Raw genomic sequence first — 14,940 nt, 5'->3', positions numbered from 1 at the left:
TTTTGAGACAGGGTTTCACACCCCATCATCCAAGCTGGAGTGCAGTGGCGCAATCTCTGCTCACTTCCCGGGCTCAGCTGATTCTCCCACCTCGGCCTCTCGAGCAGCTGGGACTACAGGTGCACCACCACACTTGACTAATATTTTTATTTTTAGGTAGAGGTGGGGTTTCACTATGTTGCCCAGGCTGGTCCCAAACTTCTGGGCTCAAGTGATCCACTCACCTCAGCCTCCCAAAGTGCTGGGATTACAGGCATGAATCATCGTGCCCAGCCCCCCTTTAAATATTGAAGTCCTCAAAAACCGCTTTGGAAAAAGCACAGGCTACAGATCCTACTGTAGCCTGTGTCTCTTTTTCCCCAGAGCATCCTCAACCTTGACAAAATAAATCTCTAAGTTAAGACTTTTCTCAGACACTTTCTGGTTTATATCCTCTAAACACTGCCACCCACCCTTCAAGGTCCTTCTTTAGTCCAGGGATACTATCTGGAGACAACAAAGCCAATCAGTCCCCAGCATCTCACTCTCCTTGGAGTTCTAAGCATTGTTTAAGCCCTCTTTTGGCAGACAGTATCTTGTATTTTGGTATCACAGGCTCTCTCTATCACTTGTCTCCACGGCAGCATCCTGTCTTCAGCATTCCCCAGTGACTAGCACAGCCCTTGGAAGGCAATACTCAGTGAAGAGATTTTGACAGATTTTCTCCTACCACCCAGACTGCTGAGTCAAGTACCTCGTCACATATGACCAGACCAACACTTCCTTTCTGGAGGACTCCAACATGAAGGCGGAAGGTCTCATACGAAATTATGAGGATGGGAGAAGGCACTCTGGCTCCACGCTGGTTCATGAATCCTTCTACAACAGAAAAGGTGTCAAGGGAACAATTCAGAATCTTTAAAAAAAAAAAAACCAACTCAACAGTTTTTTAATTTAGCCTGTAAACTGACTCCACTTCAACTATTTTCAATGGAAATTCTCTTTTCTGCTACCCCTGCATTGCCCTTCCCCCTGGCCATAAGTGAGCATACACATAAGAAAGCAGCAGGCTACGCAGGAGAGTGCAGCCATCTTTGTTAAGGCTCCATACCCAGTTTTTGGTCTATTTCGTCCTTAGATCCTCCATCGATGGCCAGAGGTTGGATCCTCCCTCCAAGCCATTTCCCAACCTCATTATACCAGTTCTTCACCAGGCTGGAAGGCGACACCACCATTGCCTTGTCAATTTCTGGCTTGCACTCTGGACTCTGACGCAAAAGTGTCCACATCAATGTGATGCACTGCAGCGTCTTTCCCAGGCCCATCTCATCAGCCATGATGCAGCCATGGCTGCCAGGGATGCGCCGACTGGTGACACACTCCCACAGGAATTTCACTCCCTAGAGAATAACAGCCTTCAGTCCACTTTGGCACCTACACTGCTGCTGTCACAGGGATGGTAGTCTCCCAGGCTCAGCCCCTAGCCCACACCTCATTCCCCTCACCCTCATTTACCTCTCTCTGATGAGGCCGCAAAACCTTACTGAGAATAGGGTCAACAACCACATGGACAGGGAGTTTCTCCCTGAGAAAACACAGCAAAGAAAACAGTGTGCTCAGACATGGGCAAGGGAGCACCCTCAGGAAGCTGTGTCCTGCCGATCCAGAGGCAACAGAGGCAGCTGCCTAAGAGAAGACCTTCTTGGCTGATAAGTCATAAAACCATAGCAAATTCCTATTTTAGGAGTTAGAAAGTTAGCTCAGAGAGGAATGGGTTCCCTATGTCATCACCTCAATCACTCCTCCTCCTAAGTGAGCATCCTGGGAAGGCAGGAGGGGATGAGGAATGCCTACTCACTGGACATGACCACAGGCTCTTCCCCAGGCAGTCTCCTTCCCCAATCTCTACTCTCTGAAAACACATGCCAATCCTAAAGAGAAATCACACCAAAATACCCTCTACCCTCCCAAGTATGCATGCATGTACAGAGGACCAGAACTGCTTACAAAATACCAGTGCACATACTTGTCAAGCTTCAGCTGGTCGTGGGCACTCAGCGGGGGAGGCTCATACAGAACCAAGGCATCTTTTTCCAGGGGGTCATGGAGGGCCCGGCGGACCCCAGCCCTTTTCAGGCCCAATGCCCGAGAGCCCAGAGGACCTACAAACCAATAATCATTCCATCACCTGAACCTATGTTTAGGAGCTCCAGCAAGCCCAACTCAAATACTTGTCCTTCACATAACATTTCTTGAGCTCCCATATGACCCTCTCTCTCTGAGAATGCCTCCAAACTCAGTTTGGGCATCTCTACATGACCATTATCCCATTCTGCTTTTTTTAGAGATGGAGTCTCACTCTATTGCCCAGGCTAGAGTGCAATGGCACAATCTTGGCTCACTGCCATCTCTGCCTCCTGGGTTCAAGCAATTCTCCTGCCTTAGCCTCCCAAGAAGCTGGGATTATAGGCTCCCGTCACCACATCTGGCTAATTTTTGTATTTTTTTCATAGAGACAGGGTTTCACCATGTTGTCCAGGCTGGTCTTGAACTCCTGACCTCAGGTGATCTGCCCGCCTTGGGCTCCCAAAGTGCTGGTATTGCAGGCGTGAGCCACCACACCCAGCCCCCAGAATTATTCTGCTTTGAATCAGAGCTTTTCCTGTTTTATTTCTCCCATTCCATTACAAACTTCTGAGGTGCCAGGTCTGGTTCATTTCAACTCAACACAATCCTGGGAAGGCCTGAAATTCTAAATGGGGCTTTCACAGAGTTTTCTGAGAGCTCCTGAGAGCTGGCCACAGCCAAGCATAGTGTCTCAAGCCTGTAGTCCCAACACTTTTTGAGAGGTCGAGGTGGGAGGATCGCTTGAGCCCAGGAGTTCGAGATCAGCCTGGTCAACATAGTGAAATCCTATCTCTATTAAATTTTTAAAAAAGAAAAAAAAAGAGAGAGAGAGAGAGAAAGCTGGCCTCCCTACTCCTCCAAGCCCCGGTTTTAGCATCATGCTGTACCCTATATGAGACAGGGAAAAAACCTTAACAGAATTTAGGCCTCCCACACAGTCAGCGTCATAAAAGAGATGCTACTGAATGCACTTGGATTGAATGAAGCCCAGGTCCATCAGCCATCTTGGCCCACCAGGAACTTTCTGAGCACTGGGACACCTCTACCAAGAAGATGAGGGGCAGTTAGTCTTGGCAGCCGTTACTGAGGCTAACACAGTTTTCATGCAGGCCTCAGGAGGGTCACCCCAAACACAGCCACTGCTGGACTGGCACCTTCAATTCCCAGCTAAGCTTGTATTTACAAAAGCAGGTTTTTAATTTATTCAGGCACACATACATATGACTGATTTCAAAAATAGAAAAACCTCCATTTTACCTTGATAATTTGGAATGGGGACTTTGAAAGGCTTTGACAAAATGCTTCGAATAAATGCTTCCTAAAAAGAAAGGAGAAACAGGGATTCAGGACTGATTGGAGATGTTACGAGACAATATCATGATATGCTTCACATTAGGTTTGGTACAACAGCGTCCATCTTCGAGGCTTTATGTAAGGTTCTACAAGTATCCAGGGATAGCAGAAGGGCCCAGCCTCAGTCAACCATGAAGCTTAGAACCCATGAAACCATTCACTCATTAAAGATGCCAGTGAACATACCTAGCTCTTCCCTAGGGTATAGCACCTTGGAAAGCAACTATCACAGACTTAGCCAACCCGAGTAATAACAGAGAATTCCAATGTCTGGGTTTAACCACTGTCATATAGGGCTACACCTTCCCAAGCATACCTCACATACCTCACAATTCTTTTTTTTTTTTTTTGGCCACATCAGTTCTGCCTAATATATCTAATACTCACATCAGCCTCCTTGGGAACTAAACAGCTCATCAAAGAGTAGTGATAGTAGGGGAAATGGGAGCCATAGTATTAATAAAATAATATTAACAACACCAGGCCGAGCATGGTGGCTCACACCTGTAATCCTAATACTTTGGGAGGCCAAGGCAGGAGGATCACTTAGGTCTGGGAGTTCGAGACCAGCCTGGGCAATATAGCAAGACCCCTATCTCTATTTTTAAAATATATATTTAAAAATATAAATAAAAATAATGATGGCTACCAATGTATGCTAGACACAGAGCTAAGCCTCTTGCATTCATGTTACCATTTAATCCCAATAGCTGTATGAGGTCCATATATTACTGGTGTTCCCATTTTACAGATGAGCAAACTGAAGCTCAGGGTGATTAAGTCACTTTCTCAAATCACAAAGCCATTATAAACGCAGGACTTTCCTGGTTCTAGGGTCCTTACTTGTACTCAGTAGGCAATGTGGCCTCTCACCCAGTCTGAGTACAGCCATACAGATCAGCCCAGACCCAGCAGCTTCCTGCCATGTAAAGCACAAGAGAAGGAACATGCGAAAGGGACATGAGAGAGAAGCTAAGCCCAACACTAAGAAAAAGCAAGTGGGACAAGGGTGACAGCAGGTAGACATGTGGGTCCTAGAGAGGTAGCACTGGTGACTCCTCCACCTAAGGGCAAGAAGCCTCTCTACAAGCACTTCTGCCTTGAAACAGCATTATTCCGTGGGCTATGGGGCTGGGGCAGGAGTAGAGAAGGCAGAAAAATTAACACTGAACTACTTCTGACAGCTCCCATGGAAGGTCTGGTCCACACACACCTGAGCCCTTTGCGGAACTGTGATAGCCTATGAACCTCAACAAAACCAGAGCTGGAACCCAAGAGATCAAAGAGAAATAAAGAGCAGAGACTCTGAAGGTAGTTTTAATGGGAATATATTAGTGGAAAAAGCAGTAATGAAAATATGTCCCTTCTAGCAAAAAACATAGTCTAGTAGGAAAAAAAAGCAAGCCTGCCCTGATATTTTTACCTTTGTTTTCTGACTCATTTCTTCACACATCATAAATGTCTAGAAACTCAAATGTACTTTATTTGTTTTTTGGGTTTTTTTTTTTTTTTTTTTTTTTTTTTTGGAGACAGAGTCTCACTCTGTCGCCCAGCTAGAGTGCAATGGTGCAATCTCAGCTCACTGCAACCTCTGCCTCCCGGGTTCAAGCAATTCTCCTGCCTCAGCCTCCCAAGTAGCTGGGACTACAGGCACACGCCACCACACCTCACTAATTTTGGTATTTTTAGTAGAGACAAGGTTTCACCATGTTGGCCAGGCTAGTCTTGAACTCCTGACCTCAAGTGATCCGTCCACCTTGGCCCCCCAAAGTACTGGGATTATAGGAATGAGCCATCGCAACTGGCCTCAAATGTACTTTCAATTAAAAAAAAGTAATGAATTTTTTTTTGTGATATTAGAAGACAGAAAACGAGTATGTAGAAATGAACTTCCTTATCACACTAAATAACATGACAATATCACACTATGACAATATCACACTAAGTAACATAACATGAGGGCAAAGTTGGCAAAAAACTCAAATGCTTTTGTTTATTTGCAAAATTCTTTGCATGTGAATAAAATCCTTTATTGACACTTTTTTTTTTTTTTTTTAAACAGACAGGGTCTCACTTTGTCGCCCAGGCTGGAGTACAGTAGTGGTGATCATACCTCACTGCAGTCTCTAAGTCCTGGCTCAAGGGATCTTCTCACCTCGGCCTCCCAGAGTGCTGGGATTATAGGCATGAGCCATCATGCCCAGCCTTTACTATTTTTGATTAGCATGACTGTAACTATGAACAGCAATGATAATCATTATGAAAGATGCTAACAAAAAGGACCCTTGGCCAGTGCAGTGGCTCATGCTTATAACCCCAGTGCTTTGGAAGGCTGAGGTGGGAAGACCGCTTAAGTCCAGGATTTTGAGACCAGTGTAAGGCAACGTAGTGAGACCCCGCCCGACACACCCCCTAAACAAAATTTAAAAATTACCCAGGCACTGTGGCACACGGTCCCAGCTACTCGGAAGGCCAAGGCGGGAAGATCACTTGAGCCTAGGAGTTCAAGGCTGCAGTGAGCTGTGATTACACCATTGCACTCCAGCCTGGGTGACAGCAAGACCTGCCTCAAAGGAAAAAAAAAAAAAAGCTACTCTTTTTTTTTTTTTTTTTTTTGAGACAGAGTCTCGCTCTGTCGCCCAGGCTGGAGTGCAGCGGCTGGATCCCAGCTCACTGCAAGCTCCGCCTCCCAGGTTTACGCCATTCTCCTGCCGCAGCCCTCCCAAGTAGCTGGGACTACAGGCGCCCGCCACCTCACCCGGCTGGTTTTTTGTATGTTTTTTAGTAGAGACGGGGTTTCACCGTGTTAGCCAGGATGGTCTCAATCTCCTGACCTTGTGATCCGCCCGTCTTGGCCTCCCAAAGTGATGGGATTACAGACTTGAGCCACCGCGCCCGGCCAAAAAAGCTACTCTTAAGTCAAATGAGAGGAAAAGGAGATGGACCCTAATTTTCTTTTTAATATGGCATCAATTCTAAAACAGAAATATTTTCAAAATTATCAGTATAGAAGGCTAGATTTGAGGCTCTGAGTATCCAAGAATGTATGCTCCAAATTTAAAAAGACTTTCAATAGAACACAGGAACCATAGGTTCTGCAGGGAGAACTACAGGCTTGCATAACTGGCAAGGAAGAATGTGGAGACCCCTGGCCAAAAACATCTGAGGGCTCAGTCTGCAAAATGGAATGGCTGGCCAGGCACAGTGCACGCCTGTAATCCCAGCACTTTGGGAGGTCAAGGCAGGCAGGCAGGTCACTTGAGGTCAGGAGTTCGAGACCTGCCTTGCCAACATGGTGAAACCCCCTCTCTACTAAAAATACAAAACACTGAGCTGGGCATGGTGGCGGGCACCTATAATCCCAGCTACTTGGGGGGTTGAGGCACAAGAATAACTTGAACCTGGGAGGCGGAGGTTGCAGTGAGCCAAGATCGCGCCACTGTACTCCAGCCTGGGCCATAGAGCAAGACCCTGTCTCAAAAAAATTTAAAAAAAAATAAATAATTAAAAAAAAAAAGAATGGCCAACCTTCAGGGATCTGGTCTGGTGACTCACCAGTCTTTATAGGAGGGGGCAGGGAGGGAGCATGCTCTCATTCTCTGTTCATTTGGTTACTGATAATTCATATCAATCTTTCCTTCTGATAGATGACAGCATCCCTCCTCCCCACCAAGGCTAAAGCTTCCCATTTCTGCAGAGAATCACTCTGTTATGACTGATCACTCTTGTATCTCAGCCTCTCCCTCTACTAGCTCTTACCAGTATTTAAAATGGATTTAATTATCTCCTATCTTAAAAATAAATATTCATTTGATTCCTTATCTCCTCCCCTCCACAGGCAAACTTCTACTAAGTTTATATAGCTCCCCTTCTTTCCTCCCACTCTTCCTGTCTTCTGCCCCTTCCACTCTGGCCAAGATCACGAATGGCCTACATGACCCTAATTCCAATGGACATGTATCTTACTTGACGAAGCTGGCTACTCTTTCTCAAATATTTTCTGCCTTTGACTTCCATGACACTACTCTCCACCTTTCCGGGATCTCATCTTTAGTCCCCTAACGAGCTCTTTTTCCTCTGCCTTTTAACCCTCACCCCACTCCCAGAGCTCAGTGCTCCCAACCAGCTGCAGTGACACACATCTGTAATCCTAGCACTCTGGGAGGCCAAGACAGGAGGATTGCTAGAACCCAGGAGTTTGAAACCTGCCTGGGCAACATAGTGCAACCTGATCTCTACATATCATTTAAAAATTAGCCAGGTGTGGTGGCGCACATCTGTGGTCCTAGCTACTCCAGAGGCTGAGGTGGCAGCAATACCCGAGCCTGAGATTGAGGCTGCAGTGACCCGTGATCGCACCACTGCATTCCAGCCTGGGCGACACAGCGAGACCCTGTCTCAGAAAAAAAAAAACAAAGTCAGTGCTCCCCAGGGCTCAGGGTTTAGCCCTCAGATCTTCTGACTACACATTCACCAATCCATTTAACAGGTATAAAATATATCTATGCCAATGAGTCCCAGATATATTTCTAGTTATACCTTACTCCACATCCACATTTGCAAACGACTGCAGACCTAGATCTCCTGTAGAGACTTCAAAATCATCATGTCTAAGGCTAATGTCCTCATCTCCAAGGCCACACTATGACTCTTGTGAGCCCCAGGCACTTTTGCCTTTGGGGCCCCTTCCTCCATTAAAAAAAAAAAAAAAAGGCCAGATGCAGCGGCTCACGCCTGTAATACCAGCATTTTGGGAGGCCAAGGCAGGCAGATCACTCAAGGTCAAGAGTTCAAGACCAGCCTGGCCAACATGGTAAAACCGTGTCTCTACTAAAAATACAAAAATTTGCCAGGCGTGGTGGTGGGTGCCTGTAATCCCAGCTACTCAGGAGGCTGAGGCAGGAGAATAGGCTGAACCTGGGAGGCGGAGGTTGCAGTGCACCAAGATCACGCCACCACACTCCATTCTGAGCGACAGAGCAAGACTCCCTATGAAAAAAAAGAAAAAACAAAAACAAAAAAGACTGCGTTGGTATAAAGATAAATATAATAGTATAATCAGGCTAGATTACTATGTATTATTTTTCTTCTGATTTTTCTTTTTTTTTTTTTGAGATGGAGTCTGGCTCTGTCGCCCAGGCTGGAGTGCAGTGGCCGGATCTCAGCTCACTGCAAGCTCTGCCTCCCGGGTTTACGCCATTCTCCTGCCTCAGCCTCCCGAGTAGCTGGGACTACAGGCGCCCGCCACCTCGCCTGGCTAGTTTTTTTGTATTTTTTAGTAGAGACGGGGTTTCACTGTGTTCGCCAGGATGGTCTCGATCTCCTGACCTCGTGATCCGCCCGTCTCGGCCTCCCAAAGTGCTGGGATCACAGGCTTGAGCCACCGCGTCCGGCCTTTCTTCTGATTTTAAAAGGAATTAAAGACCACCATTGCTCTCTAAGTGCAGTGTTAGCTCACCAAGCTCCAGCTGAAGGAGAATGGAGGTAAGTAAGGTAGTGAGCCAAGATAGCACCACTGCACTCCAGTCTGGGTGACAGCACAAGACCCTGTCTCAAAAAAAAAAGGAATACCTAAGTATATCACTGTGAGTAGAAAAATAGGGGACAGAAATCAGGTATTGCAGTTTTTCCACCATTTTTATTTTTTGTGTGAATTCTTTTTTTTTTTTTTTTTTTTTTAGATGGAGTCTCACTCTGTCGCCAGGCTAGAGTGCAGTGGCGCGATCTCAGCTCACTACAAGCTCCACCTCCCGGGTTCATACCATTCCTCAGCCTCCCAAGTAGCTGGGACTACAGGCGCCCACCACCACGCCCAGCTAATTTTTTGTATTTTTTAGTAGAGATGGAGTTTTACTGTGTTAGCCAGGATGGTCTCAATCTCTGATCTCCTGACCTCGTGATCCGCCCACCTCAGCCTTCCAAAGTGCTGGGATTACAGGCGTGAGCCACCTTGCCTGGCCTTTTGTGTGAATTCTTAATATAAATGTAGCGATGTAAAGCATTAATACAAGTCAAAATGTTTCAGTGAACAAGTTTCAGCACTTCAATTCTATAACAATTATAAACAAACCTGTTCATATCTTCTGGACAATGGATTTTTTAAAATACAATTTCTTATTGACAGCAACTAAACAGTGTTAGTAGCATTCTTATCACACAGCAGATTCTACCCATTAACTATACTTTTCTGAATTTTCCTATATGCAAGTATTTTTTTTCCTTTTGAGACAGGGTCTCTGTCACTCAGGGTGGAGTGCAGTGACAGTATCATGTGTCACTGCACCCTTGACCTCCTCAGCTCAAATGATCCTCCCACCTCAGTCTCCAGAGTAGCTGGGACTATAGTCACATGCAACCACATACAGCCAATTTATTTATTGTTTTTTAGAGATAGGGTCTCACTACGTTGCTCAAGTTGGTCTCAAACTCCCGGGCTCAAGTGATCCTCCTGCCTCGGCCTCCCAAAGTGCTGGGATTACAGGTATGCGCCACCATGCCCAGCCTGCAAGTACATTTTTAATGTTGTCTATCTTCTGTTCTGTTCCTGTAACTTTGCTATTAAAAGACAATAGCTTTTGTATAATACATTCAACTTCATGGGCCCCCTGATTACAGTGCCCGCCATCTCCCTCCCACCAAATGCCATTCCTCTTCTGCGTTCCCTATCTCAGCAAATGACACCACCATCCATCTACCTTGCCCAAGCCTAAAATCCCAACTTCATCCTCAATTTTCCCTCTCCCCACATGTAATCAATCCCAAGTTTTTCCACTTGTCATTTTTAAGTATCTCTCAAAATCCACCTACTTCTTCCCATTCCCCATTCCCCTAAAACCCACGTCCAGGGCATAATTCTCTCTTGCTTGGCCACCTGCAATAGCTTTCTCACTGTTTCCCTACCTCCAGTCTCTCCGCATCCAAAAGATATTCTACACTGCTGTTACCTCCCACCCCCACTTAAAACACTTCTAAAGCTCTTCAATGACCTTAGTCCAGACTCTCCTAGCATGGCTTCTGAAAAGCCTTCCACTCTTAGCCTCTGCATAGCTCTCCAACTCTCATCTCTCACCACCATCCCCCAACTGCCCACACTCTCTTTTCAGTACCTGCCTCTATTGTTGCCAGGCTTTCCAATAAGCTGTTCTTTCTATTAGAATATTTTCCACTCCTGGCCGGGCACGGTGGCTCACGCCTGTAATCCCAGCATTTTGGGAGGCCGAGACGGGCGGATCACGAGGTCAGGAGATTGAGACCATCCTGGCTAACACGGTGAAACCCTGTCTCTACTGAAAATACAAAACAAATTAGCCTGGCGTGGTGGCAGGCGCCTGTAGTCCCAGCTACTTAGGAGGCCAAGGCAGGAGAATGGCGTGAACCAAGGAGGCGGAGCTTGCAGTGAGCCCAGATCGCCCCACTGCACTCCAGCCTGGGCGACTGAGCGAGACTCCGTCTCAAAAAATAAATAAATAAATAAATAAGAATGTTTTCCACTCTCTTCACCTGTCTAACCCCTCATATCTTTCAAGACTTAACAGCACATCTTTCAGAGGCAGGTCTTCCCCAATGTCCAGACCCGTAGGTCTCCTGTTATGCACTCCCACAACTGCACTTATGCCATGTAGTTACACAGGACAACTTCGAATAAATCCTGAATGAAACAGTCCCAGAAGATTACACACCATTTTAATACCATTTTCTTTCTTTTGAGATGGGGTCAAAAGCTCTGTCACCCAGGCTGGAGTGCAATGGTGCCGATCTCAGCTGACTGCAACCTCTGCCTCCTAGGCTTAAGCGATCCTCCCATGTCAGCCTCCCAGGTAGCTGGGACAACAGGCACACGCCACCATGCCCAGCTAATTTTTTTTTGTATTTTTGATAGAGATGGGGTTTCATCATGTTGCCTGGGTTGGTCTCAAACTCCTGAGCTCAAGCCATCTGCCTACCTCGGCCTCCTAGAATGCTGGGATTATAGGTGTGAACCAACACGCCTACCCAACACCATTTTTTAAAGTTCATAAAACCAATTAAAAAATGTATTAGTGATTATTTTTTTTGAGATGGAGTCTCACTCTGTTGCTGAGGCTGTATTAGTGATTTTTGTATGTATGCTAAAACTGTCATAAAAGCAAAAGATAATGGATACAATTCAAGATAGTGATTACCTCTGGAGAAGGGAAAAGGGATTATGGGTTTGACAATGTTCTAGTCCTGGCTGATGGGTTCACAGGTGTTTGTGTTTTATAACTTATGCGATATATCTATATTTATCAAGTATTACACAAAACTGTTGTTTTTTTTTGTTTTTGGGATGGATTTTCACTCTCGTTGCCCAGGCTAGAGCGCAATGGCACGATCTTGGCTCACTGCAACCTCCGCCTCCCGGGTTCAAGTGATTCTCCTGCCTCAGCCTCCCAAGTAGCTGGGATTACAGGCATGTACCACCATGCCTGGCTAATTTTCTCTGTATTTTTAGTAGAGACAGGATTTCAACATGTTTGCCAGACTGGTCTTGAACTCCTGACCTCAGGTGATCCATCTGCTTTGGCCTCCTAAAGGGCTGGGATTACAGGCATGAGCCACTGTGCCTGGCCCAAAACTGTTTTTATTTAGTTAGGTTTTTTTTTTTTTTTTTTTTTGAGACCAAGTCTCACTCTTGTCCAGGCTGGAGTGCAGTGGCACGATCTTGACTCACTGCAACCTCTGCCTCCCGGGTTTCAAGTGATTCTCATGACTCAGCCTCCTGAGTAGCTGGGACTACAGGCATATGACACCGTGCCCAGTTAATTTTTGTATTTTTAGTAGAGAAGGGGCTTAACCATGTTGGCCAGGCTGGTCTCAAACTCCTAACCTCAGGTGATCCACCCACCTCGGCCTCCTGAAGTGCTGGGATTACAGGCGTGAGCCACCCCGCCTGGCCACAAAACTGTGTTTAAATGTTTGCTGAATGCACAAATGACTAATCTCCATTATGTATTCCTAGTTTTCCTTCAAAACATTACTCATAAAGCTTAGTGGAAAAGCTTTGGAGCTAGGCAGATCTGCTCCACCCACTCTGAGCAAATTACTTAACCCTTCTGAGACTCAGTTTTCTCATCTTAAAACGTGAGAATTACATGAGGCAATGCACAGAACCTGCCATGGTGGTGATTAAGTTTGACTTTACTACAGGAAATATATGACTCTGGTACTCCTTAAAGTCATATACAGAGTCAGAGTCTGAGCTGACATGAGGATCCTAGTTCCTTTACCCTCCTTTCCTCAGGAATCTGAACCATCTGATATCTGGTGCCCATGTAGCTACTATAAACCAGGCACAAGTTAGGCACACCTCTCTAAGCAGGCCCCAGCAGCTGTGGGCAGGTCCAAAGCCCCCACAGATGTGTGTCTTCTGGCCACTCTAGAAAGTACTGAGGGAGTCTACAGGGACAGGAGTCTACAGGGACAGGAGTCTACCTAGGCTGAGTGACTGGGCGCAGACATATACATGCAGGTTGCAGTTCTGGCTTACATGCTGACTGCTGTCCAGACAAGGTGGTTGATTGGTTAGCTGACTCAAAGGTTTCCGAAAAGGAGACAGGAAACACTCCTGGATCTGGGTCTCACTGCTGGATTTCCGTTTCCTAGGAGTCTAGGAGAGAGAATTGGGAAAGGTAAAGTCTAGAAGACCACAGAAATCACCATAATGGCAACTAACACTTGAAGTGCTTATTAAGTGCCAGGCACTGTGCTAAATTCTTCATGCGTGTTACAATGTATCATCTTCATAGCTACTCTATTATATAGATTTATTATCCTTATTTAAGAGGTGATAAAACTGGAGCTTAATGCGGTTAAATAACCTGCCTAAACTGAGCAGGGGCAATGGAAAAGGTAAATAAAACGGGCCTATGAAAAGCAAGTCTACCAACAGCATGGAGTCCTGGTGGCCCCAAAGCTTCACTCCAAAAGCTCCATGGAATGATTGAGCAACCAAACACTTCGCTGAGTTTCCAAGGGGCAAGAGTACAGCTGCCTTCAAATCCCAGGCCACTGAGGCCACTCCCCACTCAGGCCACCCATGGCCGTGAGGACACTGGCACTAAAAGCATCTTCAGGCCGGGCGCGGTGGCTCAAGCCTGTAATCCCAGCACTTTGGGAGGCCGAGACGGGCGGATCACAAGGTCAGGAGATCGAGACCATCCTCGCTAACACGGTGAAACCCCGTCTCTACTAAAAAATGCAAAAAAACTAGCCGGGCGGGTTGGCGGGCGCCTGTAGTCCCAGCTACTCGGGAGGCTGAGGTAGGAGAATGGCGTAAACCTGGGAGGCGGAGCTTGCAGTGAGCTGAGATCCGGCCACTGCACCCCAGCCTGGGCGACAGAGCAAGACTCCGTCTCAAAAAAAAAAAAAAAAAAAAAGCATCTTCAGCAGCAACCAGCAACTGACAGCAGACCCAGCTGCAGAGAATGCTGCCCCAAGTTCAAGTCTGAGACCCATGTACGTGGCAAGGGGCAGCCAATGTGCCTCCTTCACAGGTAGAGGAGCCCCTTGCACACCACGGTACAACTATTGAGCAAACCCCACCAAGCCATTAGGCAAGAACCCACTTGTGCCAGTTTGCCAGGATATTTGAAGCTTCAGTGATCCTATCAGACACACCTGAAACAAACACCAGCACCCCCACCCTACACCTTATTCGCACACTGCTCCTGCCAAAAAGTGCCTTCTAGTCCTTGCATAGCTGATCCCTTCCTTCAAAGTTCCAGTGGCCAAGCCCCTACTTCTTGAACTGCTCTTATTCTCTGAAGTCCATGCTGCACTGTCCTATTTATTTTGGTTTACATAGGTCCTGCCCATAGCCAGCCCCAGCAAGCCTCCAAAACAGGAAGCAGCGCACAGGGCCCAACCTAAAATAGAATATACTGTACTTCAGTATGAGCAAGGACTGGAAGGACCCAACCTGTCAGATCTAGGCCCAAGTGAGCCCAGGACTCTAAGGGAGGCCCAGAACACTCTACTGTTCTGTGACACTGGGCAGGGGACAAAGAGCAAAAGAGCAGGCTGCTAATTGCTGTTGTGTAGCCCTTTTTTCCAAACAGAGTCAAAAGGTCCAATCCAACCGGCTCTTTTGCTTTAGAATACCTTTTCCCACCAGGAAAACTGAGGTTATATTAGCTTCTAGTGACTCCTCTGAGGACAAAGATTTTATTAATCTTGTTCAATGCCTGGCACATAGTAAGCACTCATTAAAAGTTTACTGAACATACAAAAGAGGCATCTGGAGTTGGCTGTGTAACCCTAGAAACCAAGTCCTGGCTTCTTTTCTGCCCAAACAGAAAACCCCCCTTCCCTGTCCCCTTGAGTGCTCACCACTAGGCCAGGTTGCCAGTCTTCATCTTTAGAGGACCCGCCTCCAGGCTTCCTCTTGGCCAGCTGGCTGGGAGCCAAGCTCCTCCTCTGTAAGGGGAGAACGGAAACAGTGCCTGCAAGGATCCTGCAGCC

The 14,940-nt window shown here is 46.6% G+C and overlaps 1 protein-coding gene across 1 annotated transcript in view; it reads right to left on the bottom strand.

Moving 5' to 3' along the window:
- Positions 1–14,940, bottom strand: part of RAD54L (RAD54 like) — a 31,881-nt gene that overhangs the window by 16,180 nt on the left and 761 nt on the right. The window contains exons 2-8 of the mRNA XM_050801631.1: positions 14,809–14,895; positions 12,968–13,087; positions 3,364–3,424; positions 2,006–2,141; positions 1,495–1,564; positions 1,091–1,379; positions 734–858 (exon numbers count right to left, since the gene is read on the bottom strand). Of these exons, the coding sequence (XP_050657588.1) occupies positions 734–858; positions 1,091–1,379; positions 1,495–1,564; positions 2,006–2,141; positions 3,364–3,424; positions 12,968–13,087; positions 14,809–14,895 (888 nt within the window). The remainder of the gene's footprint in view (positions 1–733; positions 859–1,090; positions 1,380–1,494; positions 1,565–2,005; positions 2,142–3,363; positions 3,425–12,967; positions 13,088–14,808; positions 14,896–14,940) is intronic.

The sequence above is a fragment of the Macaca thibetana genome, chromosome 1 (genome assembly GCF_024542745.1).
Source record: "Macaca thibetana thibetana isolate TM-01 chromosome 1, ASM2454274v1, whole genome shotgun sequence".
Classification (NCBI taxonomy): domain Eukaryota; kingdom Metazoa; phylum Chordata; class Mammalia; order Primates; family Cercopithecidae; genus Macaca; species Macaca thibetana.
Note: the sequence above shows the minus strand (reverse complement) of the source record. Positions and strands in the feature narration are given on the sequence as shown.